Source organism: Radiomyces spectabilis (assembly GCF_025331425.1).
Source record: "Radiomyces spectabilis strain NRRL 2753 chromosome Unknown BYT42scaffold_8, whole genome shotgun sequence".
NCBI lineage: Eukaryota > Fungi > Mucoromycota > Mucoromycetes > Mucorales > Radiomycetaceae > Radiomyces > Radiomyces spectabilis.
In genome coordinates, this window is record NW_026251933.1 from 1,346,132 (window position 1) to 1,374,013 (window position 27,882).

General features: G+C 42.0%; 12 protein-coding genes across 12 annotated transcripts; 4 read left to right on the forward strand and 8 right to left on the reverse strand.

The window, feature by feature from the left end:
- Positions 1 to 208: 208 nt before the first annotated feature.
- Positions 209 to 2,753, reverse strand: BYT42DRAFT_594287 (docking domain of Afi1 for Arf3 in vesicle trafficking-domain-containing protein; the record flags this gene model as incomplete). The annotated part of the gene is made up of 9 exons (XM_051570758.1): positions 209 to 358; positions 429 to 587; positions 663 to 941; positions 1,007 to 1,289; positions 1,367 to 1,674; positions 1,758 to 2,192; positions 2,266 to 2,326; positions 2,400 to 2,585; positions 2,644 to 2,753. 9 exons carry the CDS (start codon positions 2,751 to 2,753, stop codon positions 209 to 211), a joined length of 1,971 nt encoding a protein of 656 aa, XP_051422505.1.
- Positions 2,754 to 5,485: 2,732 nt separating this feature from the next.
- On the forward strand, positions 5,486 to 7,625 carry BYT42DRAFT_574395 (Anp1-domain-containing protein). Its single transcript, XM_051568845.1, has 4 exons — positions 5,486 to 6,481; positions 6,578 to 6,596; positions 6,984 to 7,072; positions 7,163 to 7,625. The coding sequence occupies exons 1-4, from the start codon at positions 5,675 to 5,677 to the stop codon at positions 7,334 to 7,336; spliced, it is 1,089 nt and encodes a 362-aa protein (XP_051422506.1). The 5' UTR covers positions 5,486 to 5,674; the 3' UTR covers positions 7,337 to 7,625.
- Positions 7,626 to 9,721: 2,096 nt separating this feature from the next.
- Positions 9,722 to 11,762, reverse strand: BYT42DRAFT_574403 (uncharacterized protein). Its single transcript, XM_051568846.1, has 10 exons — positions 11,709 to 11,762; positions 11,570 to 11,623; positions 11,407 to 11,451; positions 11,324 to 11,329; positions 11,193 to 11,246; positions 10,892 to 11,100; positions 10,694 to 10,807; positions 10,569 to 10,611; positions 10,315 to 10,494; positions 9,722 to 10,182 (listed from the first exon to the last, which is right to left on the reverse strand). Exons 1-10 carry the CDS (start codon positions 11,710 to 11,712, stop codon positions 9,962 to 9,964), a joined length of 930 nt encoding a protein of 309 aa, XP_051422507.1. The 5' UTR covers positions 11,713 to 11,762; the 3' UTR covers positions 9,722 to 9,961.
- A 512-nt stretch (positions 11,763 to 12,274) lies between these two features.
- BYT42DRAFT_615136 (uncharacterized protein) lies at positions 12,275 to 12,952 on the forward strand (the record flags this gene model as incomplete). Its single annotated transcript, XM_051571926.1, has 4 exons — positions 12,275 to 12,436; positions 12,509 to 12,601; positions 12,674 to 12,717; positions 12,778 to 12,952. 4 exons carry the CDS (start codon positions 12,275 to 12,277, stop codon positions 12,950 to 12,952), a joined length of 474 nt encoding a protein of 157 aa, XP_051422508.1.
- Positions 12,953 to 13,437: 485 nt separating this feature from the next.
- On the reverse strand, positions 13,438 to 14,595 carry BYT42DRAFT_615137 (mitochondrial carrier domain-containing protein; the record flags this gene model as incomplete). Its single annotated transcript, XM_051571927.1, has 3 exons — positions 13,438 to 13,949; positions 14,052 to 14,382; positions 14,470 to 14,595. The coding sequence occupies 3 exons, from the start codon at positions 14,593 to 14,595 to the stop codon at positions 13,438 to 13,440; spliced, it is 969 nt and encodes a 322-aa protein (XP_051422509.1).
- A 1,250-nt stretch (positions 14,596 to 15,845) lies between these two features.
- On the reverse strand, positions 15,846 to 16,946 carry BYT42DRAFT_385006 (uncharacterized protein). Its single transcript, XM_051563326.1, has one exon. The coding sequence runs from the start codon at positions 16,724 to 16,726 to the stop codon at positions 16,046 to 16,048; it is 681 nt and encodes a 226-aa protein (XP_051422510.1). The 5' UTR covers positions 16,727 to 16,946; the 3' UTR covers positions 15,846 to 16,045.
- BYT42DRAFT_498591 (PIN domain-like protein) lies at positions 16,795 to 18,220 on the reverse strand (the record flags this gene model as incomplete). The annotated part of the gene is made up of 5 exons (XM_051564573.1): positions 16,795 to 17,076; positions 17,240 to 17,587; positions 17,672 to 17,795; positions 17,865 to 17,984; positions 18,060 to 18,220. The coding sequence occupies 5 exons, from the start codon at positions 18,218 to 18,220 to the stop codon at positions 16,795 to 16,797; spliced, it is 1,035 nt and encodes a 344-aa protein (XP_051422511.1).
- Positions 18,221 to 18,500: 280 nt separating this feature from the next.
- BYT42DRAFT_594290 (24 kDa intrinsic membrane protein PMP-24) lies at positions 18,501 to 19,283 on the reverse strand (the record flags this gene model as incomplete). Its single annotated transcript, XM_051570759.1, has 3 exons — positions 18,501 to 18,746; positions 18,870 to 19,071; positions 19,138 to 19,283. The coding sequence occupies 3 exons, from the start codon at positions 19,281 to 19,283 to the stop codon at positions 18,501 to 18,503; spliced, it is 594 nt and encodes a 197-aa protein (XP_051422512.1).
- Positions 19,284 to 20,472: 1,189 nt separating this feature from the next.
- On the reverse strand, positions 20,473 to 21,784 carry BYT42DRAFT_574417 (uncharacterized protein). The gene is made up of 2 exons (XM_051568847.1): positions 21,332 to 21,784; positions 20,473 to 21,205 (listed from the first exon to the last, which is right to left on the reverse strand). Exons 1-2 carry the CDS (start codon positions 21,684 to 21,686, stop codon positions 20,625 to 20,627), a joined length of 936 nt encoding a protein of 311 aa, XP_051422513.1. The 5' UTR covers positions 21,687 to 21,784; the 3' UTR covers positions 20,473 to 20,624.
- A 1,388-nt stretch (positions 21,785 to 23,172) lies between these two features.
- Positions 23,173 to 24,449, forward strand: BYT42DRAFT_574421 (uncharacterized protein). The gene is made up of 5 exons (XM_051568848.1): positions 23,173 to 23,613; positions 23,723 to 23,858; positions 23,931 to 24,055; positions 24,136 to 24,176; positions 24,239 to 24,449. The coding sequence occupies exons 1-5, from the start codon at positions 23,293 to 23,295 to the stop codon at positions 24,345 to 24,347; spliced, it is 732 nt and encodes a 243-aa protein (XP_051422514.1). The 5' UTR covers positions 23,173 to 23,292; the 3' UTR covers positions 24,348 to 24,449.
- A 147-nt stretch (positions 24,450 to 24,596) lies between these two features.
- BYT42DRAFT_574428 (uncharacterized protein) lies at positions 24,597 to 25,761 on the forward strand. Its single transcript, XM_051568849.1, has 2 exons — positions 24,597 to 25,450; positions 25,563 to 25,761. Exons 1-2 carry the CDS (start codon positions 24,680 to 24,682, stop codon positions 25,617 to 25,619), a joined length of 828 nt encoding a protein of 275 aa, XP_051422515.1. The 5' UTR covers positions 24,597 to 24,679; the 3' UTR covers positions 25,620 to 25,761.
- A 108-nt stretch (positions 25,762 to 25,869) lies between these two features.
- BYT42DRAFT_574432 (Homeodomain-like protein) lies at positions 25,870 to 27,728 on the reverse strand. The gene is made up of 5 exons (XM_051568850.1): positions 27,564 to 27,728; positions 26,986 to 27,476; positions 26,609 to 26,912; positions 26,036 to 26,535; positions 25,870 to 25,941 (listed from the first exon to the last, which is right to left on the reverse strand). The coding sequence occupies exons 2-4, from the start codon at positions 27,288 to 27,290 to the stop codon at positions 26,131 to 26,133; spliced, it is 1,014 nt and encodes a 337-aa protein (XP_051422516.1). The 5' UTR covers positions 27,291 to 27,476; positions 27,564 to 27,728; the 3' UTR covers positions 25,870 to 25,941; positions 26,036 to 26,130.
- Between the last annotated feature and the right edge of the window lie 154 nt (positions 27,729 to 27,882).

The window sequence follows — 27,882 nt, forward strand, 5'->3', positions numbered from 1 at the left end:
TGATTGGAATACAATTAACGATTTAGATACATAGAGGTTATGCTGCGGTGAGAGGAGTTGAGGAGGAATTATCGTTCATCATGCTTTGACTTAATCTTTCATATGTCAGTTTTTGGAATCGTGATAGATCCTGTAAATATCTCAACCCAGTCTATCGTTTCAAAAAAAAAAAGAGAGGATGATGAATAACACACAATTCTTGGGGTTATCAAGTAAAAAAAAAAAAATTCCTTACCGGGTTTTTGGCTAAACGGTTGAATAATTGAACAGTGTAAGAACGGACCGTCGCTGAGGAGTGCAAAAGACCAATACCAAGCGGTGTCAAACCGCCTTGATGTTGTGGTAAATGAGATAAAAACTACAAAAAGGGAGAGTTTAGTGAACGAATGATCAAGATATTCAGGGGCAGTGATTGGGGACAGCCGTACTTCAATCATTTCCTTGTCGGATACGATGCGTTTGTTGAACGCTTCAAATATCGCAATGACTTCATTTTCAGGTAGATTTCGCAGTTTTTTCAGTTTGGTGATCTGTCGATAAATATCCAAATCACGCAAACACGCTTCTTCACGCCATGCCGAGAAATCCTGCCAAAAACAACATAAAAGTTCGTCAGCATGCGGCATCCTCTTCTGGCCTGGCTTTCTTTCGCAGTTACTTACCCTTTGATAATATCTGTAAGAGATGGTTTGTCGCCAGCCTTCAATGCGACCGGCATTGGCGGCCAGTTCTCGCTGTTTCGTGGCTTCATCAGGAAACACAGGTCCATGGCCCAATAACTTATCCTTTTCATTTTCCTCACTACCCGCCCATCCGATTTTGGTCGTATGATACATTTCTTCTTCGTAAAGACCGGCCAGTCGCACAAACCGCAATACGTATTCCTGAAATTTGGCCCGGATGGACGTTTCATCGTAATGCGCTTGAATGGCAGCAAGAACCTAAATCCCATCTAGAGTATCAGCACCATATGGTCACTTTTTTTTTGTTCGTTTGGCCTACGCACATCGTTCATAAACTCTGTATCCATGTCTTTCTCTTTTGCGTTTTTGTCATCGGTCTTGTTGTTTTGACTGTTGGCGGCATTCATGGCGGCGGCACGACCGAGGGAAATGGAGCCAAAGTTTTCTTCCAAAGACGAATGGATTGAGAATTTGCGAGCGCTCAGACTGGAGACTTCAATATCCTTGCTGACCGTAATTTTGCCCGTCGTGATGTTGCAAAGCACATCCCACCAACCCGTATGTTCCTCATAGGTGGGATTCGTTACACCCGCAATGAACCCAGGACTACACAAAATCAAATCAAAAAAATACATCAGTTTGAGCAGATCATTGTTGGCGCAGCAAATAAAGATAGGACGTACCATTTCAGCAAGTCATCCACACTTGTCAGATTTGTGTAGGGGAAAGCGCGTTCAGTAAAGCCTCGAAGAACGGTACCGCAGCCGCTTCCGAGAGCGCAAGCAGCCAAGACGTAATTGGCAACTTCGCCCGAAGGGTGGCCGTAACCGAGAAATACAATGCGTTTCTGTGTAAGTAATGCGTTTAAAAGAATCATGATGGGATGCGTGTAAGGGCCGGGACTATCAAGATGAGGATGATGTGGATTGGGCGAACCAGGCTGCGTGGAGGTGGAACGGGAAAATGCGGTGATCAATTTGATCAAGGAGAACTGCATGGTTATTTGTGGAGGGATTCAAAATTTGCATGATGAGATATGATATGATATCATTTCGCGGTATTTTTTCAACTTACATCTCCAACTTCTTCGGCATTCATGGTCAAGGGGACACGGATTGGTAATTTGATGCCTTCGTATTCAATTTTGGTTTCGTAAAAATGGCGATCTTTACTTAGGCTGGGCAAGATTTCTCGCATCTGGCCCGAGGTGAGATCAATGTAAGTGCCGCGGCGCAGTCTTGTACTTTCTTCATCGTCGCTACTGAATCCGTCCCATTTACTGGAACTGGTGCCGGCTGATGTGGGCGAGGCCAGTTTCTCGCTGGCTTCCTCCACAAACATTTCCTCAAACATGGACTTGTTGTTGGACGCTCGCAGAATTTGACGTTCATGCCATGTAAAGTTCGGGATACGACTGAGATCCATGGAATTCACGGCCTTATATAGTGATTCGAGAATTTCCTTGCATGGATTCTCAAAATATTTCTCCATTGCTAGCAACAATACCGGCTGAGACAATAAATTCGATAAAGCGTCAGCACTTGCACCTATCATTAACTATTGTGGCGAGAGGGCGGTTTACCTTGTATATGTGTAAGAACTGATGTCGAGTGCAGATGGCCATGGCTTTGACGCGTGCGCCTCTTTTTTTTTTTTCCCATTGTCAATGGCTTCATAAGTAAATGGTCCGAAAAGGAATTACTCGGCTTCTTTTACCTTCGTGCGGTGGCGTCGTGTTTGGTGCGTACCAAGTTGAGAACGTACAGCAATGGTTTCTCTTGGGCATCTCGATTGGTGTTTTGGGTTTGTTCTGGATCGGGAATCATTTGATTCAGACAAAAGATGGTCCAATCTTCGGCTCGCAAGTGAGCTCCATCCGGTAACATGAGCTCAGATAATACACTTCCATGCGCGGTTATTTCTCGAGGGATGAAGAAGGGTGGAGAGTAATACGACTTACTGTTCGTCTGTGCCTGTCTCGGTTGGGTATTGATATTTTAGCGAAGCGCCTTTATCGATATCGAATTCTGCCAGCAGAATGTAATGGACATGTTGTTTGTGAGTGGACATGGGGAGGTGATTATGGAACAAAAACACCTCCTTGAATAAACAAGGTGGGATGGATGTGAAGCGCAATATAATCAAGAAAGAAGCACTCGGGGATTGTGCAACGTTTTTAAAATCTCCTATTTGAGAATCACCATTATCACAACCTGCATCTTTTCTCTCCTTTCTCCCTCATCCATACAAATTGCTCAAGGCTCCAATTTTCATTACTCTCTCACTTGTTTATGCCTGTTATCCTCTATTAACTTTTTGTTTATTCTTTTGACGACTCAACGGCTACAATGCTTCCACGCTATTCTTGCCAAATAATCGTCTGTGCAACATCACAAGCTTTTCAGACGCCGATGACACCACAAGCTGAATCGCTGAATCGCTGGAAGAAGGGCAAAACTTGGTGTTATGCCATTTGTTGTAATATCCGGGTGCAATCTGGTCCAGTTGAGGTTTGTACAATGATTGAGGTCACCTGCTCAATATGATGAGTGATCTCATCAAAATACGCAATATATTTGCCCTGTGATGTCAGTCTATGGAAAATAGAGTTTATTCAACTTGAGGTCGCAGAAATTCAGAGATCGTTATGGCAGTTATAGCAAATTGTGCAGTTAACATACCTGTAAGTCTCAATACGCCTCTGTTTCCCGAAGAGCCAACCATGTCTTCAGGACTACGTAGTAACATTCATCGTTTATTAACTTGAAAAAAATTACGCGCCGGAACAGCTCGTGATCAGTGGTTGATAAACTGTTATATGAAATCACCAGTATACGAACTTCGTATTTTTCAAAATTGGTGTTTTGGAGCTTATTAATGACTCCTGAAAAAAAAAAAAAGGGACAACCTCGGAAAAGAAAAAGACGACGCCTTGAAAGATAGGAAGGAAAGAGCTTTGACAGACACCATAGACTTTCTGGTAGACTGCCGTTGAGCCAGTCCTTTCGGGAGTGACCGTGTGAGAAGCCTCAAAAACATCAGCTGCGATACCTTGGTTTTATAAGGATCTTTATTTCGAAAAAAATTAAACATCTACAGTATCATAAGAAGAAAAGAGAAGCGTCACCTAGTACCTGATTGTTTTCTGGCATTTTAACATAGCCGCCACCCTCACCTGCGTATGAACCAGCATGCCACAGATGAATACTGGATGATAAACAGTGAATTATATAAAGGTCCCATCCATTTGGAACCACATTACCAATTTTTTTCGTATGGTCAAAGTCGGCTTCAATATCTGATGCAGGCAGCCATTCGGTAAAAGGACTTGCATACTCTGATGCACTTTGCGCCGGCCGCCAAATTCAGATGCATACAGGAAAAAATTAATATGCCGTTACACTAATTGGTTCGAGTGCAATTAGTGATGGCCGGTTGGGGGAGGCGAAATTTCCTACTGCAATTGTTTTGTTGTTGAACAGGATCGAGGCAGGACCAGAAAAGAAATGACTCATTTAATAGCATATGGGGGAACTAAATCAACCGAAGCTCTACCCGAGCGGTTCTGGAGCCGATTTCTGGAGATCGGCAGTGGATCTTCATGAATGCAGTGTTGAGTTAAGAGTCGATCTTTTGCCAAACCGGTGCGTGTTGTGACACTGTAGATAAGAATGGTTGGTATGCTTTTTAATATTATCGTGTTACCTATCATCGAATCATATGTTGATCCCACGTGCAAACCCTCGAATCGGTTTTAACACACGGTATAATCTCCAAGCCTATTAGAACCTTCCAAAGTTGATATGGAGTGAAAGAATCAAATCAACACCTTCACGTGTGCAAGTAATGCTTTCGAAAAAAGAAGTACGCAAATTAAAAAACAAAATAATCAGGCGGGCCTCAATTCTTTTGTCATAACCTGGTTTCTCCCGCTCCAGCCGGCGATGAAAAGGAATGAAAACCATATTTGGCACGTTATTTTGATGTCATTTTTTTTCCTTTGACGATGTTTATTATGAATAGCCAGCCGGTTCCTGGTCCATGCAGGAATTCAGTGAAGTACACACAGAGTGGTGGAATATAGAGACAACAAATTTGCAGGACACCCTGTCACAAGGAAAGAAAGGAAATTTTTTTGATGTGGCTGAACAGATCTGACACTGAGTGCTGTTGGTTTGACGATAAGGGAAAAGAGAAAAAAAAAACCTCTTCCTTTCTTTTTGTCAATCAGAAACCGTAGCTGACCTGAAAATAGAAACAAGGTCCAAAAAAACCCATTTTTTAAGCTTTTCATTGGTTACTCCGAAACCTCAATTATGTCATGGAGCCTTTTGGATGTTGTTTGTTGTTGTTGTTGTTATTGTATGGCTGGCCGTGGTGATAGGTTGCTTGGCGCAGAAGTAAACAGACTAGAACGAAAAAAAACATTGGTTAAAAATTGATCACCATGTTTAAAAATAGATGAATTTTTTTTTTTCGCACGGACGAACTGGATCGTTGTGTTGGACATTCTTGGCGAAAAAAGGGACAGAACCTGTGGACGTCTATTTTCAAAGGGGAACGAACCGTAATCGGTGATTCCCGAATTTGGATTAGTCTTGAGTCACCATTTGGCTTGGTGGCGGTGTTTCCAGTTTGTTCAAAGAAAAAAAAAAAATAGAGCAAGGAACACCCGCTGCGATTTCGGTTATTTAAAATAGCAGCTAATCACTACCAATCAATAATTGCGGAGAATGAAATAGCTAAAAAGGATCTACGCTATAAAATAATACATCTTTCTTCTTGGCCCTTTTTTTTTTTTTTTTTTTTTTCTTCATTTACTATTTTGCTCCACTTTTTTTTTCTTTCTTTTTCTTTTCCTCTTCCTTCTTCCTTTTTATCTTACTCCATCGCAAGCGGTGTGTCTTTCCCGTTCCTACTTTCCTTCCAACTTTTTTTTTCTTACTAGCGATCCTATTCCCCCAGCAAGTTAAAAAAAAAAGCTGTCTATCATGGTGTTTAACGAAAAATCAGGATTGTATTCGCCTGTACGAGGCAACAAGCGACTGGCCGTGACACTGTTGTGTGTCATGTCGTTTATCGTTTTCTCCCTTCTCACGTTTTCTCGGACCTCTGTGGGTCTTGGATCGTGTGGACGTACCATCCGCACCATCAATGAAGCCGTGGCTTTCTCCAGCAGCAATCCTCACTATGGCAATCAGGCCACTTTTATCAATCTCAACGATCTCGAAGCAACTTCCAATGCCAAGGATAACCAGGAACATGTCCTGATACTGACTCCTTTAAAAAATGCACAAGCTTACTTACCGCGCTATTTCGAGCTCGTCGACCGCTTGTCCTATCCCAAGCATCTCATTTCCATGGCATTCTTGGTCTCCGATACCACCGATGATACCGTTCCTATGCTCAAGGAAAAAGCCCAGGAACTCATGAACCGTGACGACCCAGAACAACGTTACCATCAGATCTCTATCTACGAAAAGGATTTTAGCTTTGAGTTGCCAGAAGATAAGCGTCACGCCTTTGAGATGCAGCCCCTGCGAAGATCCTACATGGCCCGCTCACGCAACTACCTTCTCACTGCCGCTCTTCGTGAAGAACATGCCTGGGTTCTGTGGTTGGATGTCGATGTCGTTGAATACCCTGCTTCCATTCTGGAAGACTTGCAAAGCGTCGACGTCGATGTCGTGGTCCCCAACTGTCTCTTGGATACCGAAGATAAATCGTTTTGGGCTTACGACAAGAACAACTGGCAAGAAACTGAACGTTCCCTGGAAATGCAGAAAGATTTGGATCCCGTAAGTTGATATTCATCACTTGAGATATAATGGAAACTTTTTTCATCATCCAACTAATTCACAACAAAAAATTTGATTCATTTTTATTGATTTTAGGACTATGTACTATTAGAAGGTGTGTATTATCATCCATTCAACATCAAGGAGAGAGGATCTCAAGGGGATAAGGAGACGGGAGGGGGGGGGAGAGAGAGAGAAAAGAGGCGAGAATCAAGGGGAGAGAGAAAAAAAGAAGAAGAAAGAGATGGCAGGACAGGAGCATGAACAAAATAGAAGAAAAAGAAAGAAAAAAAGATCTAAAAGGGGTTCTTGCGTCCAACAACAAAAAACTGGATAAACGCTACTTGATTGATGTGGGGAAATTGGAATTGAGTTGCATCAAAAGAGGTTACACGACGCACTCAATCTATGGAAAAAAGGCTTATTTGCGGCTGGAAATCAGGGAAACGGTGGAACGATGGATGAAAGAAGTAGTTCTCATGCCTTTTTTTTTATTGCATAGGTTATTTTGAATTCTTAACCAACCGATATCTGATGGTCGATATGCCTACACATTTGGGTAAAATGGAAAAGGTTCCTCTGGATGGTGTGGTAAGTAAAAAAAAAAAAAAAAAAAAAAAAGTCCATTTCTCTTCTGAGTCAAGAGGGATTCTCTGTATACTTACACACTTCGTAAATTAGGGTGCCACATTTACACTTGTCAAGGCCCATGTCCATCGTGAAGGCGCCAATTTCCCACCTTACCCATTCCAGCATCAAGTAGAAACCGAAGGTTTTGCCAAAATGGCCAAAGCCATGGGTTTTGGAGTCTATGGTTTACCTGGCTATCTCATTTATCACATCAGAAACTCATAGACTGGATCCACCAGTGATCTTGCGCTTATTTATTTCCTTTTTATCGTCTCTTATTTTCATCTTTTTCACATCCCACTTGCCATTTTCCCGCCGTTTTACCAACGAATCATTGCATATTGCGCCTCCTTTTTGTCGATTAATGTATTTTTCCCTCCATAGTATCACTTTTTTTCTTTCTTTCTTTCTTTCACACATAGTATTACACTCTATTAATCATTGGTTTCATAGTATAAGCACAAAAAGAATTCAATACATATACATGAATACACACACTCCATCTAATCATCCAAATGTGACGTTAAACAAAAGCGCGAAAATAAGATGTGCAACATAAATCCATGGTGGAGAGCCCTGGTGTCATCTATGGTTGATCCGATGATGTGATGCATGGCGATCTGTCTCTGCTCCCATGGATGCTGCATGTTACTGTAGCAAACGAGGACCCCTACTGCCAAAACAATTCTTGATGAGCCCAAATCGGGACTCACATCATGCATATCATAAACAATCAGGTTCCTGTGGAGACACCAGGAAAAAAAATCGAAGCTTCTTCTTTCAGAACCAGTCATCGTCCATTCTCTTGAAGCCATGCATCTACGAGTATCCCAGTTTAGCCGATTTCTGTACTCAACCTGCAAACTTTTTTTTTTTTTTTTTTTTTTTTTTACCAAGCCTTGGGATCGCGAGGCTATTTTGCCGCTCTTGTCCCCAATGGATTATCGGGATATGCATGACGTATGCATTTCTATGCAGTTTATCAAGGTGTTATTCGAAATTGATCAGGGCCTTTAGACGGCAGGTTACAGCCAGTTCCAGATAATAATCTGAGTTGGATGATAAACTCATTTGTGCAACGGACCATTCTTATTTCCCGTAATTGAGTAAAAATCAGGCACAGGTTTATTTTGAACTACTATTCCATAAAAGGTTTAAGTAGAAAATCAAAAAGCCTCAAAATAACACAGAAATAAAATGTTGCTCTTACCTTGATTACCGGTTATCTTGGCCCCCTCGGCTATGTATCTATGTTTCTTTCCAAAAGCGCTGGGTGAATAGCGAAAAATATTTGCACGTGTTTTGGGTTTCATTTTTAGTTTGTGATCGACGATGTTGTGTGTGCTTACGATGTTTGTGATAGGTGGGACAAAATGTCTAGGCGTTCCACAAGATGGGCAGCTCTGTTCAACCGAGTCGTAACATTGAGCTCCTTGCCCGAAAAAAAATTTGTGGGTCAGTCAAAAAAATGTCGTTTTGCCAATCAAAGACAAACGTACAAATTTTATAAACCAAGCCGTACTTCATACATGATGCCGGGTGCAATCTGAAAAATGATGTCGCCTCATCATGCCTTCTTGGCATCACAAAATAAGAGAAGATCTTAGCGACTTACAGTATAAGCTCTGGTACTGTGACGAGCCAGTAGATTAGTTTCTTGAGATCGACTCTGGATGAAATGGACAAACATCCTCATATGAACGGTTATTGCCGGATAATTCACCTATTCATTGCATAAGAATATTGAATACTTATATGACATTATTCAGAAGAGATTGGAAACATTACTGGAAAAATGAAAATAAAATAAAAAAGTCCAAATCAATAAGTGGAAGTGGACTCTCATTTGAATTTGATGATTTTATGATAGTCTACTCCGAATACAGTATAACATCTATTCTGGCCAAGAAGTCGTGGTGACGCATCATCATTTTCAAACGCACACGAGGCAATCTCTAAAGTGCTTCTTTTTCTAGAATTGTGAGATCGGGCTTTGATCCTTTTGAACTGACCTACGACGTTAGTTTTGACAGGCTACGACATTGCTTGTTACAGCGTTAATTCAAGACAGCCTCATCAAACAAAAGAAGTCCTTTTCACTGGTACTCCTGTTCCAAAGATGAATCTGCTCCTTCTGGCCCAATTACTGTAGTGATGAACCTGTTTCAACAACAACAGCAATGGATCCCTTTACGGGCTTAGTTAGCAGTTATTCATAAGATAATAAACATACAATAAACATTATTATGATATTTATTGAAATTAATCGACATAATGGATGGTACTGATCTTATTTATGACATGCTGTATGATAGACGCCGCAATTTCAACTGTTTGTCGAGCAAGGTAACTGGAATGAGTTATTCTTGGTTACTGGTGGATGAGTATGCCAACATGACCAAAATATGACTATAAGCACCAGCGATAGTTTTTTCTGTTATTTTGGAGTGGTATGTATTACTACCATATATAGTTTTTTTCTTTGAGCTTATCCTACTTGCAGTCGTGGATGGCAAGGTAGCACCATATTCAATTTCTGGAACGGTCCACATTGTCTGGTTGCCTTTTTTTGACGCCAGCACCCAGAGACCCGCCAGTCATTCTTTTGCACGCAAAATGTAGCTCTCCACCCACAGTTTTTATCATAAAATAGGGGTGTTTTTTTAAAAGGAAACTTCAATTCATAAAAATAAACGACAAAGATGAAAAACGAGCTTTTTTTTTCGTTCTCATCTATCTTTCTCTGGTGATTTTTTAGACTTTTTCGTTTTTATGTGAGGATGTGAGAGAACAAGAAAAAAAAAGCGACGCAAAAATGATTAACATACAGCGCTGGCGGAACCTGTCCGCTTATTCCTTCGATTCAGGCTTGCTATCCGATTCAGGTTTGCTATCGGATTCAGGCTTGCTGCCCATTCTCTTTTCTTCAATTCGCTTCAACACTTCTTCGTTGTCCACAGGCTTGGCGTTACCAAAAGGATTGGGCTTGTTGGAAGCATGACCTTCGGTCTTGGAAGCACCTGCATCAGCCGAACGAGGCTTCAAGTTGAGGCGAGGACGCTCAGAAGGTGCTAGAAAAAGGACCGAGTCAGACATCCATTATTCCTTTTGAATCCCTCTCTTCCTCTCTTTCTTTTTGTTTCCTTGTATGATTTTGCTCCTCTAACCGATCCCCATCGTTCCTAATGATTCGAACAACTTACCATCACGACGACCCCATGAGTTGTCAGAGCGACCAGCGAATCCACCACCACGGCTGAAACCGCCACGGCTGCTGCTGAATTCGCGCTTGGGAGCTTCAGGAAGTTCAACAGGACCAGCACGACGCCACGAAGATACATCCGTACGATCAGGACCACGTTCAGGACGATCACTACGTTTGGCTGAAAGATAAAAAAGAAATGTGTGAATCGGACTATTCCCTTGCTATCCCAGTCAACTCTATCTGTCTACTTACGAGGCTCAGCAATATCAATGCGGACACCACGACCTTGGAGCGACTATATTGTAAGAGCGAAACACAACCACATAAACACACTCAGTATACCATTTCACCTGCCACGCGGTCAAAATCAAATATACCTCTCCTGTTAAATCCAAAGCAGCCTTCAAAGAATCAATGTCTTCAAATTCGACATAGCCAAAACCACGGGATCGTTCCGTTTCACGGTCACGAACAACACGAACACTATTGATCTATTTCCACCGAATGATAAAATGTTATTATTTCATATATGATGAATCAAGCACGATGCACAGAGGTAAATGAGAGAACCGTACCTTCATGTTGGAGAAGAAACCGGCCAAATCATCTTCGAGGGTTTCAAAGGACAAGTTGCCGATACGAGCCGTGAACGGAGGCTCGGTGGGCATCTCGACGGGAGCACGAGGAGTGAAAGTGCGTTCAGCGCGAGGAGAGAAGCGCTCACGAGATTCGAAACCACCTTCACGGCTACGAGCAGGACCACGGGGCAAATCAAAATCGCGATCTGCGAGAAAATAGAATTTCACATATTGAGAACCCTCGTTTTTTCTCATTTGTGTTTTCTCCCAGTCACTGTCACGGGTGATTGCGCCTTACCTCCTCCACCGAATCCGCGGGAAGCACCGAAACCGGCCGAAGGCTCCTTGGCCGCTAAAGAAACAAAAAAAAAGTTGCTAAGCAAAACCGTCTCCATCGTCAAGCGTAAGATGCTCTTAAAGAATGCATACCAGCAGCTATTAAAAAGAGGATTAGTTAGAAAAGAACCGTGAGCCGATTTCAAAGAAAAGAAAAAGAAGTCGATGATACGTACGAGCAGTGGGAAGATCCGCCAAGTCATCAGCCCAGGAACTGGAAGCTAGAAGAGCAAACAACAATGTCAATGCCAAAGGAACCCAACAAAGGAGTCGTGGGGATCGTTCAGCCAAAAGGACCGACAGTATAGAGACCCTTCCATTTTTGAATCCACTACTTACTTCCTTCCGATAAGAAATCGGACAGCGACATTTTCTGAGCCTTCTTTTTTCCAGCTGAAAAAAAATAAGCATTCGTGTGAGAACCATCAAGTAACCTGATTGAGCGCAGCCCATTTGATTCATTTCATTTTTCACTTACACATTTTGTTAATTATGAACAAAGAGAGAGGGAAAAATTTTTTTCTTTCTTTTCCGTAGTGCCTCTATACGGAATTCTTCCCCCAAAGCTTAATTGTGGCGCCTGCCATTCCACCGACTAAGCAGTCACTTATATGATTTCTACTCTTTTTTTCATCCTTGGATCAGGACTTTGCAGTACCTTCTTTCGCCTAGATGCGTAGTCACCGCATATAATGGTTGATATTCTTTTCAGTCGTGTATTCTTCTCATTGGTCCATAGTTGATGTCATTTGGGAAATAAATAGATCTTCCAAATCATACAACAAATGTGTTTTGAAACTGTCATGCTTGCATTCCTCGGAAACGGTTGCGAAAAAAAAAAAAATGAAATCAAAAAAATCAAATAACAAGCCAATTCAAAGAGACTATCATAGATGACAAGATTTGGCAGCTTTTTAGAGCTTTTTAGAGAAACAAAGACGGAAGAATGATCAAAGTCTGTGCATTGGCAGGTCAAAAGAAAAAAGGAGATTAATTTTGGGGGGGGGGGATTCCGGTATTCTTCCCTTAGATTCTCCCAGAGACATGGCGTCTCGTCGGCAAACGCCTACCCCTACGCCGTCACACAGTACTTACAGTTTCCAAAGTGCGCTTCACCATACAACCGACGATAGTTTTCTCAATAGCAAAGAAGAATGTCGTTCCAAAGCAGAAAAGACGTTGAACGACTGGACAGAAGCCTTAAAGGTGTGGCAACAACATGCCAACTTGTCGCATGGATTCACCGTTAAACACAGTCTTGTATTTTTCTTGTTGTAGTTCATTACACGATACACGGATTCCCATGACGATGTGCGAAAAGCGGCACGATCTTTTGTGCAAGTGGATAACTATGCCGCCAACACGCAGCTGGTGAGAAAACCACAGAGAAAAACCACTTCTCTTCATGCCCAATGTAAACTCTTTGTTGCCATGGTGTTTTAGGCTTTGAAAAAGACGGGCAAACTATTAGACGCACTGATTGACCGGTAAGGCTCTCATCAACCAAAAGTTTTATCATCACCGTCCATCTCAATCGTTGCCTTTAGAAAATTTGGCATGTTGGCTACAACGAAAACGCTCAATGAGATTCATTCTCTTCTCGAGACAGAGCCGATGACCAGAACTTATTGGCGACTTCAGTCCCCTCATACCCCAGCGACCAACGACGAACCTTCTGCCTTCTCCTTACTACAACAACAACAACAACAAGATACCCCATAGTAACTGTACAACGTCGCGTTTTTCTACTTGTCTCTTTTTCTTGTGCGTTCAGAAAACAGAAATCAGAAAAAGGTTGAATGTTTTTAGAAAAAAAGATTAGTATTCTACACAAATGATGTAATAAAGACAAGTAAAGTATGGGTGGGATACAGAAAATGATAGACATTGTGTGGAGGAGGGAAAAAAAGGGGAGGGGAGATGGGGAAGCGAAGAGTATTGGGCTATAGTACAGTGATGACGATGGTCTTCTGTCCGAAAAAAAAAGAAAATCATCCTCTTCGTTTTTTGATGATGAGGTTTTCTTGGTTTTTTTTTTGTTCCTTTTTTCTTTTTCATCCTTTGGCACTGTGAGCGGCTTCGGAAGCATGGCCCATTGAGCAGTAGTGGTGGTGTTGGTGATGGCGGTTTGTTCTTTTTGTTCAAAAATAAAATTGTCCATGGTGGGAATGAATATTTTGGGTAGATGATTTTCTTGCCGTGGAGCTTCAGGAATTGCTGACGGGTTTGTCATTGTCTTTTGACAAGAACCATTTAAAGTACTCGTACACACTCCAACTGATGGCAGTACTGGGCATATGGGTCAAAACTCTCGGTTTAAATCCTCGGAAAAAGCCTTGGTATCCATATCGTCCGCCAATGATCTTGGCCGCATCCCAAAAACCTGAACAGTTGCGTATCCTTGGATCGCTCGATGTACCACGGGTCTGCAGTAGCGTCTTGATCACATCCAGAGGCGTCGTCACAGACGAAGCCAAGACACCGGCAATGGCACCAGCAACGACGTGGGATTTCGGGTTATATTGACCGGCCGGATTCAGGATCCCTAAACAGTACTCGTATGTGGCAAATTGTACCGACTGGAAAGGAATCGACATGTACAACGTAGTAGGGAATGAGATGTAAAAGGCGGTCAAGCCTTCTTTGGCGTAAACACTCCTTGCACATTCCCGCACCGATCGATAAGTGGAATCCTTCAACTGCATTCGCTGCTTGATCACTGCATCCATGACAACCCCGCCCCCAAAAAAAGAAAAACGTCAGTTTTGTTTTATGATACAGCCTTTTCAATTGTTAAGCACCCGAAGACAGGTAGTCTTACCATCAAAAGGGGTCATTAAAGCGTCATGGGCAAAGGTGGCACAAGCTCCTGCTGCTCCTGATACTGTTAATTGCCGTAAATTCTCCTGGGTGGCGGTAGAAGTGGCAGGATCGATAGTGATGTATTTGCCGAAAGCGTCTTTACAGAATTCGTAGGTCGCAAAGTGAAGGGCATGGGCCGGTCCAGCCCCCATCACCACCGAATAAACCCCTCGCCACAGATTCTTTTGCGATTGCAGCCATCCCGGTCTCACCAAGTCATTCGCCGCTGCTGACACAGATTTCGCCGTAGTGACGCCGGTTTCACTTGTAGCCAAAACCTGCATGCGTGTCTAATTGGGGATCATCATGACGTGAGTCCACGACGATCCTTATACCCACCATGAACTTTTTCCATCCCAATGGTACCCAAAATTTACCTTTATACTGTCAACGGGAAACATTAGACAATGCTCACCAATCCCGGCCAACGCTCCTGCGATAGCATTCTGACCCATGGTAGAGTTGGCACCCAACGATTCGTAATCGAATTCGTCTTCTTCCATGGTAGGTTGAGGAGGGATATCAATAGTAACGGAAGGATGGAGTGGAATGGGACGGACTAGACGAGGTCATGGGGAAAAAAAAAAGCAAAATAAGGATCGATGAGGAAATATGCCCGGTCTGACGTTCCGTAAGGGAGATCAAGGTGTGGCCGAGTTCATTGCAACAGGGTTGACGGTATTACTTACCTGTGAATGAAGGGTTGCAGCTGAAGGTCCTTTATATTTTTGGTTCGAAAGAGGATCGGCACGACCAAAAAGTTACAATGACGGTAGCACGCGTATGAGCCGACACCCAAGCAAATTGATAAGGGAAGAAAAAAAAAATTGTTGAAAATAATAAAAAAAATTAAAAAAAAAGGCTGGCAAAAAAAGAAGTATCAAAATTTAAGCCAATCAAAGGTGTGATCTCCTTGGGAAGCACCGGAAGCTTACAGCCGAAAGTCTTGTTCACAATGACCCTTTTTCTTTCAAAAGCTGCTGACAGGTATAACACCGTATAAATTGGGTGCAGCATATGGAGACGGAAGGAAATGATGTCAGGGAACAGAAAAGAAAAGAAAAATCACACACCTCGTCAGTCAGAAGCGAGTTGATGGAACCAATGTGGGCTTGCCCTTTTTGGGACAATTGGTGCTTTCACGTCAAGTTTTTTGTAAATCCTTGGGCACAAAAGAACCGAGTGCACAGGCTATACTGCATCCAACACAATCATTTAACGAGCACTTTGAAAATCTGTTCAACCCGAAAATCATCGACCGAGTCGTCACCCATTTGCCGATTTTAGTGATGATTTTTTTGTGGTGCGAATACTGTATGATGTTCCATGACACAAACTGACAGATGCAAAACGTCCATGGGTTACACAGCATTTTATATAGATTGTCAAACTTCAGGTAATTTACTAATGACCAAGAGTAATGAATTCCTTTTACTGCTTTTATGACTGTTTTCTTTTCCACAGCATTCCCCACAACATCTCTGTGCCCTTGGTTGCAGCAAAAAGACGTAGCGTCGGCGTCTCGAGACAAACGATTTTCCGAAGCTTAGCATTACAGATGAAATTCCATAGAGACGATTAACTTGTGGTTTATTGGCAAGTCTTTGGGTGTTGTGTGGAATACAAGGGAAAAAAGGAACTTGAAGGGAAAACGATAAATAAAATGGGAATGATTATATCGATAAAAAGATGAACATGAAATGAGTTTTGAATGCATAACCAAAAAAGAAAAGGAAAAAGACAAAGGAAAAGGGAATGAGAAAAGCGAGTCAACAGAAAGAAAGAAAGAAAGAACGAAAGGTCGACATGAGCAATCAATGATGATGGAAAAAGACTGTTGAAACCCAAGGATTTCCAAAGATGAGCGGCCTTTTTTCTTTTTCTTCTTTCTTGTTTTGCCGGTTTTTCAATCGTCAAGGTGAATGCGTTTGGGGGTGGGAGATGACGGTGGGTTCACAGGCATAATCGATTGGTGGCATCGCCTAGAGTGAATCGGCGTTTGACTGGAAAGTGGGGCGATGAGACTTTATGTTTACCCAGAAACGAGGTGGTCACGGTGGGTGTCGGTTTGGAAATAGGTGGATCATGCGGAATAAGTTTGATAGCGACTGTTTGCTCATCAATACGGATATCTTGGGCTGGTACCCGATGGGTATCCAAGGCTAGTAGTGATTCTCGCATCGATTGACATTTTTTTAATAGCTCGTCTGCAGCGATTTCTGTCGCTGCTTCAAACAGATTATCTGTGTCTTCATCTGACAGAATGGCTGAGATTGTTTCTTCTGAGACCTTGCAGGGTGGCTGGGCGGATGGAAGGTCGGTGGAAGTCTTTTTTACACACGTCGCCGACGCGGTTGTCGCGGTTGTCGCGGCCGTCGTCATGGTCGCGGTTGTTGCTTTTGTTTTCATTTCTGTGGTCGTCGATGTGGTTACCGTCGTCGTTGTAACGGTCGTTATTGGCGATGATTCTTTTGAGAGCGTTTTCGTCGTGGTTTGTTTTTGTTTTGCAAAGTACGAGAGAACGTTGGTCTGTTTAAGCGAGTCTTTGGTCTTGGCGCGCTGACTGGATTTCGTGAATAAATCAGATAACGTCGCCGCATTGAGTTGTTTCACTGGTTGACACGCTTCGCGCATCCACGGCTGATTTTTTAAAAAAATTGTCAGTTACTATGTATCCCTTTCTCGAGCAATCGCTTGGGCTGTCAATTTATGAGAAAACTTACTGGGATATTTTCCTTGTTGGCATCGCTAACATCATTGCATGGAAGTGGAGGTGTAGAGGTTGGCAGTTTGACATTGGAAGGATGGGCGCCCAAGAAATCGAGTGTTATATCTTTGGATTCCAAAGGATTGAGGCGAACCACTTGCTGCAAATCCAAGTCAAAGACAAATGGATACATGAATGCCTGATCAGCACGATGGAAAGCCTCTTGATAATGAGGGATCTTTTTCATCTTTCCTTGGGATCGTAGCACTTTGATAACCTGAGGAATGGATGATTCGTAAGAACAAGGTGGAGATTACCCAGCTGTCAAGTGAATGGAGGGTAGAAAGAGAAAGAGAAAACAGAGGGAGGAGGAGTGGAGAGGAGAAAGGGTGCAAAACAGAGAGAAGAAAAGAAAAAAAAACAAGATGACGCGTTTTTACCTGATCAGCCGACTTGTAAGTTTTGAGGAGTTGATAGGCGGTTTTGAGACCGACGCCAGGGAGCGAAGGCAGGTAGTCACAGCCGGATAAGATGCACATGTGTCGAATTTTCGTGGCGTCCCAATCTCCAAGTTTCATTTCCTTCAATCGGTTCAGATTCGAAAGCCGAATTTGCACACCTTCACCATACTTGTTCAACTTGAAAATCACACAATCACATCCAAACACCAAAAGATCGGAATCTTCGGTAATCACGGCATCGGCCTTTTTGGTTTTCATCAGATACGCTAGCTGAGGATCGGCTTCGTAAGGTGCCACCACATTCTGGATATTCCTCGCTTCCAGGGCCTATTTCCGTCAACATTCAATATCCGCGTCACCGTCCCTTTTTTTTTTTTCCATTGTAAACTCTTTGAATGGAGAGATAAATACCGCAATCACTTGTTTCACCATGTCGCGCGTTACTTGCACCGATTTGCAAAAGTATTCATATGCTTCCTTTTTGTTGCCTTGCTGCATCAACAAACGACCTTTTTCCAGAGCTTCTTCGCGACGTCTTTTTGTTTTATGAGCATACATTAGTAGTTTGAAATATACACAAATGTTCCTTGTCGTGATGATTCACCTTCTTCGCTCATCGTTGGTACAGGCTTTGATAGGTAAAGGTTCACCATCAAAGACAATCAGGGGAATGATTTTGTAGCATAAGAGCATCTCTACCTGCCGCATAAAGTAATCCACGTATCTGAAACATGGGTCCATCCAATTTTTTTGTCAGTAGGCGTGAACATTGCATGTGTGTTTGAGCATGAGAACCTACTTCGTTGTGCTGACATTGGTTGCCAAGTCGACTGCGCAGGTAAACGCACCACGATGCATCCACACATTGCCATCGACGGCCACAGTTTTTCCTGCAAAACTCGACAGGTGAACTGATTCATGGATGGATTTTAGAAGCGGTAAAAATCCAGAAATTCCCATGATGCCGTGTCAGTCTTTTGTTCAAAGACAACAATGACCGTTGTAATAATAAAGGGTATCAAGTGAAAGATAGGATGAACGACAAGGGAAGGAAGGAGATAAAGTGGCTGTCACTCTGTGAAAAAGAGAGAACCAATATACACTGAGAAAAAAAAGAGGGGGGAATTTTTTGTTATTTTTTTCACGTCACTGTCGAAATTTGGCGTCAAGTTTCTTTTCTAATCACATCTCCCAGCAAAGAAAAAAAATTACGGTCAATGGGAAGGATATACATTACATTTTATTTATTATGCCATAACAAGGTTCGTAAGGAATGCCAGTACTCGGAATCGCGATAAATATACACCATGGAGGCTCGAAGGGAGGGTAAAAGGGTATCTTCTTGATGCTTGAATAGCCACATCACGAGCCCCCAGACGACGGCGGCAAAAACAGGATAGGTATGCTTGGGAGCGTCCAAGATTTGCTTTTTCACAGGAATCTTGACGAGTGCCATGACAACACGGGAGAATAAATAAAGGATAATCTAAAATAATGACCATGCTCGATCAATGCCTGGTTTTATCACATGATATCAAATGACAATCGCTCTGTCCACTCGTGACAAAAAACAAAAGAGGGCACCAGAAGGGAAGAAAAATATGTTTACCTGTTGATTGATGCCGTTGTTTTCACCAAAGACAAAGTAACCACCGACAAGACCGGCAATAAAGGGATGAAAGCTTTCTTCTTTACCCCCATTGATCCGTTTCTGTATCAGCATCATTGTTTTATAGATCGTAGCGAATATACCCAGGTTCTGTGCATGCTGTTTGGTGGCTTTGTAGATGTATAAGAGCTTTGTCTTTAGCCTAAGTTTATTGGATTAGGCTGACCGGACAACGGTGGTTGGTTGCGATGCCCCATTTTTCACTCACGGTCCAGATTTAAAGAGAAATGTCATGACGAGGGCATGTGGAAATCGAACTTTAGCACCGTAGACAATGCCGTTACGGAATGCTTTAAGAATGGCAAAGAGGTCATGATATTTTGGATCGGATATAATATGTTGAATAGCTTCCATGGTCGGCAAGCAATGTGAATATGGGGGGCAATGGAGGAGGAAAAGGAAACTGAGTAAAAGAGACTAAAGAAAAAGAACCCAAATCTGTGCGAAACCCCGCTAATGAAAAACCGTTGACCCAATGAAATATAAAAAAGGGACAGATAGTAAAAAAAGATTTTCACATGCGAATGCCTGCCGTATAAAAAAAGATCCGGTGACTCGTCAATGCCTGATTTTTCTGCTCCCTTGGTATTTTTTTTGTTCCAGTTGTCATGGTTTATTTTCATTTTTCATGCATATTCCACATATGCAAAAAGATGGTGTGTGGAGTCCTTTTGTTGTTTGATTTACGCAAACTGTCGGATCCAATCCATAGTTGGCCCTTTATGCCTGTCATTGATACTCCGCCCATCCGCTAAAAAAATGGCCCTGAACAGTTCTTATTCATCTTTGACACTGGGTGCCTGAAAATGCGTTGGCCGCGTGAGAAAATAAAAATCAGAATACCAATCTCATATTAACTTGCTATTAGACTTGATCAAAAAGGTGTGTTTCTACATCTTTTTTTTTTTTTTCTTGAGGCTCTTATGACCAATTTTAGAGCCATCTCCTTCCAGCTTGCTAAAGCGACTTTGTGTGTGTGTGTGGTACGGTAATTTATTATCTAGGGATCGCACAATGGCTGATGTTCAATTCCCTTTTAGTTTTCTGCATCGGATGCCATGACCAGTTTCACGGGATCAGCAAACTTTATTCTCGTGACTCTTTTTTTTTCTTTCTCCACAACAAAAGTTTAAATTGAAAAAGCAAAACACAGTATGCAAAACTGAGTGACTGAGAGCGGGACCAATGATGGAGGATTGAATCAAGTAAAATACATATTTTTTTGTGACGCATTAATGTCATAATGAGGAATAATGCCTTGTCTAATAGAGAGTAATGATGAAGACAAATGAAGGCATTTGGAACCAGAAAGTGAATGGACTATAGTATTATCATGTTGGTAGGAAGGGAAAAGACGCCATGGAGAGTAGTGAATGAAAAAGAAAAATAAATGTCAATTGCGGTTCGTCCGTATGCGGGGAGTTTGGCTATTTTTTTTGTGTGTTTTTTAAGAGTGCGTATGGTGGTGCGTTATATACGTATGCTGCCGTGAGGTGTTGTGGGTGGGTGTGGGTGTGGGTGGTGATGGGATAGTTTGGAAGAGAAGAAAAAAAAAAAAACAAAAGGGAGAGAATTTGTGTGAAGATGTAGCTACAATATTACAGAATAAGAAAAAAGAGATGCGATGAATAGTGGCGTCTATGAATGGAGAAAGAAAAAAAATTAAAAAGAAACAAGGGATGTTGATGGGTTGGGTCACAGTTCTTTGAGTTGTTCATTGATTTCTTCTTTGGAGAACCCGGCTTCCAATAAGTTTTTGACCAATTCGGCTTTGGCCTTGATGCGTCGTGTTTTTTCCTTTTCCATCAATAATTGTTCTCGTTCGACTCGTTTTTCACGTAGAAAATCAAGCATTTCTTGCGATCGTTTCATTCGACCGGCTTCCTTTTCTCGTGTGACTTGGACCAAGGATTCGGCCAGCAATGCATCGCGTTTTTCCAAATGGCTTTGAGCACGCGAAGATAAGATGGGCATGACTCGAGGCATGGGACGAATAAGGACGGGATTCGTGGACCCGGCGGCCAAATGGGACGAACGGGCATCAATGGTACTATCGCTCAATCGTCGACGTCGAAGCGGAGGTTGTAACGCTTCATCGTCGTCTTCGTCATCTTCCTCTGCTGCTTCGTGTTCTTCTCGTTCCAATTGTTCCTGCAACTCTTCTTCTTCGACACGATGCATAATGCTACTAATAGACATGGGCCACGCCGACGTACGAGTGCTACCAAATACTTCATGAAGTGCATCCCAATAGGGGAACCGTTTCAAGATTTCCTCTGTGAAATTAAAAAAAAAAAAAAAAAAAAAAAAACGCAAATTAAGCGCCAAATTGAAATAATGAGACATTAATTTTTTTTCTTTTGGTTTCTGGGGAAATGAGAAAAGAGAAATAATTTGCTTACCATGAACGGCTTCTTCCTTTGCACCGGCTTGTCGTAATTTCTTTCCTTCGGTATCATTCCATTCGCGTGCGGTTCGATAATTGCTTTGAAGGGTAGAGATTTTGGAAGCGACATCTTTGGCGAGTCGATGATAGATCCCGACTTCGCGCATACGTTCAATGATACCTTCGAGCAATACTTTTTTAGGGGTACGTTCACTGTCATCACCCCGCCATTTGGCATAGTTGGCCTTGACAGCAAGCCAGTTGACCAGAACATCCATTGAAGAAGGACCTCCGTTCACACCATCTTTCAGCCAGCTTTTGTAGGGTTTTTTGCCTTTGGTTGACGCAGTATAGGTAGTCATCATGATCATAATTTGGAAATGGTAAATGAGGGCAATGAGGTTTGTAAAAAACAAAAAAAAAAAGAAAAATATAAAAAAGGGCGAAAAGGAAAAAACAACAAAAAGCACCAAAGAAAAAAAAATATTCCAAAGGCCAAGCCGAAAGGTCATGATATAAGGTTTTTGAAAAAATATGGAAATATTCAATTGGGTCCACCAATCAACTTTAATGGATCCTGCGTTTGTATTTTTTTTTCTGTGTCTATTTCTGGCCAAAAAAAAAAAAGAAAGGATCGACCTGGCTCCAGAATCCATTGGTAGCCATTTTCAGTTTCCGTTCATACCAAACGATGCGATCAGGATGGGAAATAATAATAATGAAAAAAAGAGGGGTTGATTTTTTTTTGCCTTTCCAACGAGATTCTACCGAAAATATAGATGGATTCGATGAGATCTATCTATGGAGTGAAACTATGGTTTATTGTTTCCATGACTATAGTCAAAAGAGATTTGGGAGTTGGCAATGGAAGGATAACGCAATCAGCATGATCACGGAAGTCGGCCAAAAATCAATATTCACCTTTTCTGGCATAGTGCACCAATCAGCAACTTGGTCCTACAGAAGTGGGTGGCTGACCACGACGGAGTACTAAAAGTTTTTCTTTTTCTGTACGGAATCATGAAAAAGTAGGGATCGACATACGGCGTAAAAATTGTCTAGACCCTAAATCCACCGGATCCTTTTTGTTCATCAAGGAAAAAGAGAAACAAAAAAAAAAAAAAAAGGCACGTCGCGGGAAAACAAAAAAGATGAGGAAAAAAAAAAAAAGAGTTCATGTTGATTACATTTTAGGGACCGGGGTTGGGCGTGGAAGGGGAAGAAACATCCCATTCAGCCAAATTCTCCTTATTTTTATTCTCTTTCATTCAGACCAACTTGACAAGCAGAAAATCGCAAGATTAATTTTTTTGCATTAATCGGACACACAGTTTCAAAGTGGGGAAAAAAAAAAAGACATACCATGAACACGTCTAACTTCTTTAGGAAACTTCTGAAGAAAAAAAAGTCGATTCTTTTTTTTTTCTCCAAAAAACAAAATAGATTCTTCTTCCATTCTTTCAGCTGGGACCACACGACGTTTCTCTGGGATTGATATCCATATTAGGAAATTTCCTTATTCGAATCGCCGATCCAACGAGACCATCGATCCAATGGAACCTGATGGATCAAAACCAAAAAAAATAAAGACAGCTGCAGCACATCTCCCTTCTTGGTCCCTTTATACAGTTCTGTTTATTTTTTCTTTTTTTTTCGCAGTAAGGAAACCCAATTCCGGTTTGCAAGATGCATAATCCACCAATTAAAACTGCGTGCATATAGATCAGAATGGGCGGGTTTTGAGACAACAACGTGTGACAGGCTCTTGTATTCAGTTTTTGTTTATCACTTAAACAAAAAATGATAATGTGTCATTTCCTTCTCAAAAATAAATCAATGAAAAGCATGAAAAACAACCAAAAAGGCCACAAAAAGGCCACAAAAAGGCCACAAAAGAGCATCAACCCAAATCACTTGTAACATTAATCCTATCATCTTTTCAGAACTTAACAGTAGTACTATTTTTGCTTACGTATTATGGAATGTTGTATTTGTTTTGAGCCATTTGCAAGTGGAAGTAGTTCGCAGAGTGTTTCTTCTGTGGATGCCAATAATAGAGCGGTCAACATTCCATCCCAAGTATGTTTGCATCTAGTGTGTTACGAATGTATGCGTCTTTACATCGAAACCTATGGCGATGATCGACGTGAAGAAAACTCTCAAGTGATCCCTTGTCCCATGTATAACTGTGGCGTTTTCATGAATACTGACGAAACACTCGAACGAGTATATGACAATCAACAAGATCGCGATCGATGGAAGACAATGAGAATTGAAAAAATATTCATCAAAAACCCTGTAAGCTACAGTGGCCTTTCATGGCCCCTCCCAATGCACACACGTCGTATGTATTCAAGCAACAATGACTTATGCAGTTTGTATGCCTCCCCCTTCCTCCCCAAAAAAGGTCTATTGTCCGCATCCGGATTGTCAAGCGGTTCACGATTTGGATCCTGAAGAACATTTAGGAAGATCAAGATTTGGCGAATGTATGGAATGTCATCGCGGCTTTTGTATTGCATGTCAAACAACGTGGCATCCATGTAAACCTCAACCTCGTGGGCTCATACGGATCCTCATGTCACTGATCAAAAAGCGAATTGATTCAACTACAGATAAAGCATGTCCCTCTGTTCGTCCTCGCACTTGCACTCGAGCCGATTCATTGGCCACACGTAAATTGGCCCAGGACAAAGGATGGACCCGTTGTCCAAGCTGTCGATACACCGTCAGCAAACAGGCAAGTTCTCTTAGGCAACCACGAAGCTTTTAGCCGAACCCTGTAAATTTTTTTTGACACTTGTTTTCTTTTTGGTATAGATTGGATGCGATCATGTGGTTTGTCGGTGTGGAGCACAATTGTAAGTTTTTTGGATTTGGAAGGATCTTTTATAAGGTGAATAATGATTGCTCTTTTTATAAGCTGTTATCGATGTGGATCGGCTTTCCGAGGAGGTAGTTGCGGAAGGTCTTGCCACAATCTCAGTGAGACGGAAGTGAAAAGTCTACGAGAAGCCATGTTTCAGAATTAGGCAAGAAAAAGACTCTGAAAGAAGAAAGGCAGAAAATATTTTTTTTTATTGCTCCGCCCTTCTTTTTTTTTTTTTTTTCTCTCTCTCTGATATCATTGTTGAGTGGCCTTTTGCTTATGTAAAAAGGAAGCGCTCTTGTTTTTTTTTCTTTCTTTTTTCTTCTTTGACTTTTTACATTGCTTGCATTTGGAGAAAGCGAAAATAAAAAAATCTCATTGATTTCAGGTCAGCTTTTTTCTGATCGTCATCCACACACACACACACACACACACACACACACACACACACCGCCGTACTCTCTCACTTTCTGCATTCTGTAATCAATTTCCACTATGCTACCACCTCCTTCGGCCTTATTAGTCCCTTCTTACTCTCATCCCTCGGACACCCCGCCTCACCCCAATCAGTTGGATGACAGAACAACTTCAATGTACGTTTTGCCGCCTCCTTCCACTCTTCCTGGTTATCATCTTCCACCTCCGCCACCACCACCACCTTCCTCTTCTGCCTACTACTATGCTTATCCATCTCCCACTGTCACTGACAACCGTCAAACCGTGGAAAATAACCACTCTCATCAGCCTTATCAGTACGCTTATTATCCTCCTCAACGTCCCCGTTACTCTTCATCCAAGTATCCTTACTACAATAACCCCATGGACGTCGATGGGATTCAATCAAATAATCGTGTGATTGATGCCACTAAAAACCCAGACCGATCTATCCGCCCTTCAACTCCGCCTTCCACACACCTTTCGGCTCATCCATCCTCCTCTTCTTTGGAGGGGAACCCCCAACCTTATTCTCGCTCCACCGATAAACTTCCTTCTCGCACGGAAGATCCTTCCGTATCAGCTGCCGCAGCCACTCTGGCTTCGTTTGCTTCCACCGCATCCGCTGCCAAACCTACCTCTTTATCGGTTTCATGCGATGACACCGACGATATGTGTGCCGGCTACGGTGACCTGATGTGCGACCGTTGTGGTACCACCTTTAAACATGCTGCATGTTTAAAACGTCACTGTTGGGAACATGTCGATGGATGGAAAGATATTCAGCATCGTCTCGGACTTTCCAAAAAGCAACAAGTCCAAGTATTGGAGGTAAAAAAAAAAAAAAAAGAAAAAAAGAAACCCATGCGTCCGTCGCCATTCGACGCTTACCATATCCGTTAATAACTTTGTGAGCTCATTTCATGCTTTTCATCTCTTTTAGGCTGCCCAAATTCTCATGAACATTGCTGAATGTCAGATGCATGTGACCGTTCACTGAGGAAAGAAAAAAGAAAAGAAAAACATTTGCCATTCAATGCTGTCATCCTTCAAAGAATTTCCCATCTTTTTATGCCACGTTCCTTTTTTTCCCCCACTTTGTAAATATTACCACGCCATATATTCCAGCTAAACAAATAAACAAAAAAAAAAAAAAAAAAGAGTATACTAGGCTATTTTCCCTTTCTCTCTTTGATAGAGTGAAAATAATAAAAAAAATAAACAATTAAAATACAACATTGTATTCAGCCAAGCTCTCAGCCCTGTCAATTGTGGTGTTTATACGGGTTGGATAATTTACCCAATGAAGATTGGATCGCATGGTATGGTGGCTTTTTTTTTTTTAACAACAATGTCATGCAAACCTACTGTAATAGTCATGATTTGCGGAAATAAAAAGGAAACAATTTTTATTAGCGGTTTATCGATGGTTTATTGGGGACGGGGACGTAGCTTTCTTTTTTTTTTTCTTTCTTTCTTATGGAGGTGATGTGGCATGAAGAACAAACGAATTATTTTGGAAATGAAAAGCGATGATCTTGCTGAGAAGCGTCGAAATCGGGATTGGTGAAAAAGGACAGGTCGTCATTTTTGAAAAATGCCATTTCGCTGGGATGATGGGGATGCTGCTGAAAGCTATTCATGGGATAGTTATCCATGGGTTCTCGTTTGACAAGGTTCGTATCAAAATCATCCACCACAAAAAACGGTTTAACGAACCCGGACGTCGATGGCAATCCATTGTTCACCGACGTGGCCATTCCTCCCACCGCTGATCCGTAATCACGTTCTTCTTCCGTCGAAGCACAACTCGTCGACGATCCATCATCCACACTACCACTTCGTTGCTCATTCATGCATCGTTGCTGTCGCTCTTCCTTGTACTTGATTTGCATCCATCGCGTTCGACATTGACGCTAAATATAATAAAAGTGACTCGTTATACATTGCTTGGCTCGGCTTGCCTTGCCTTGCTTAACTCCAGCTTACCTGAGTTCTCCCGGGGATAGTTTCGGCAATACGAATCCAGCTCAAACCAAGGTTATTCACCCCAGCACGTAACAAAGCGTCTTCTTCCGCACTCCACTTGCCCTTGCGAACAAACGGATCCAACGCTTCTGTCCACCGTGCCTGGCATTGAATTCCTGTTCGATTGGGAATGCGTTCAGCAATCTTGTTCCAAGGCACAGGTTGCGTTTTGCCTTCTTCATCAGTATAGTTCGCGTATTCCAATACTGAATACTTTAAAATATTATCTTCATATTCCGTCCAGCGCCCTTTATGAATGTGGGGACTAAACGCATTGCAGAAAAAGGAAATGATCAGTTGTTGTTCTTTTCTCAGAAAAATAGCAGAGGACATTTTACTTGAGAGCACCCAACCAGCGGGTGGAGCATTGCATCGGGGTTCGATTGGGAACGTGAGCGGCAATCGAAGCCCACTTGTGAGGGCCATGGAGGGCGACGGCTTGACGAAGTAGATCATCTTCCTCGGCCGTCCATCTCGAATATGTCGCGGGTTTTTTATTGCGTTTCACACTGTGACTGCGTGTCGTAGAAATAATTGGAGAATGCATCATCATGCGTGGATATCGGTATTGAATTCGAGGCGTGTACGAGGCTTGAGCCGATTCATTATCCGTAGTTGGACCAGACCCTGTATTAGGCGACATAATCTACCGTAAAATTAAAAGACCAACAGAGATGGATGATAACGTAATAACAAAAGCGTCAATCGTGTGGCTTTCGACGGATACTTTTTTTTAATATCTTTGTACCATTTCCTTTACCAGATAATGGTTAGGCGACGGTGTCGCTGATAATCCGCCTGTTCGCATATCATCCGATATCACAAGGTGCTAAAAGAGTCACAGCTTTCCATTTAATATCACCGACCGGACCAATATCAATTTTTCGTTTTTGTTTTCAATGCATGTTGCATTTACCATGGATTCGAGATGGTGATTGGCTTCCTTGGGTGGATTATTTGAATGCAAATTAGGCATCGATTGCAGTGCCTTTAGCACGCCAATAAGAAGATCGTTGATAACATCATGTATCATCATCGTTGGAGGAAAAAGAACAATAAAACGAAATAGATAACAACAAACAATGCATGGATCAGTGAATGGTATTGGATGGATTTATTTGGTAGATCTTTCGAATAAACTCACCGGTTGTGGCACCGTCTGCATCATATTCATCTACAAATCAATTGGAGGATGAGCCATGGGTGGTTCTTATGCTTATGGTGTAATGTGACGT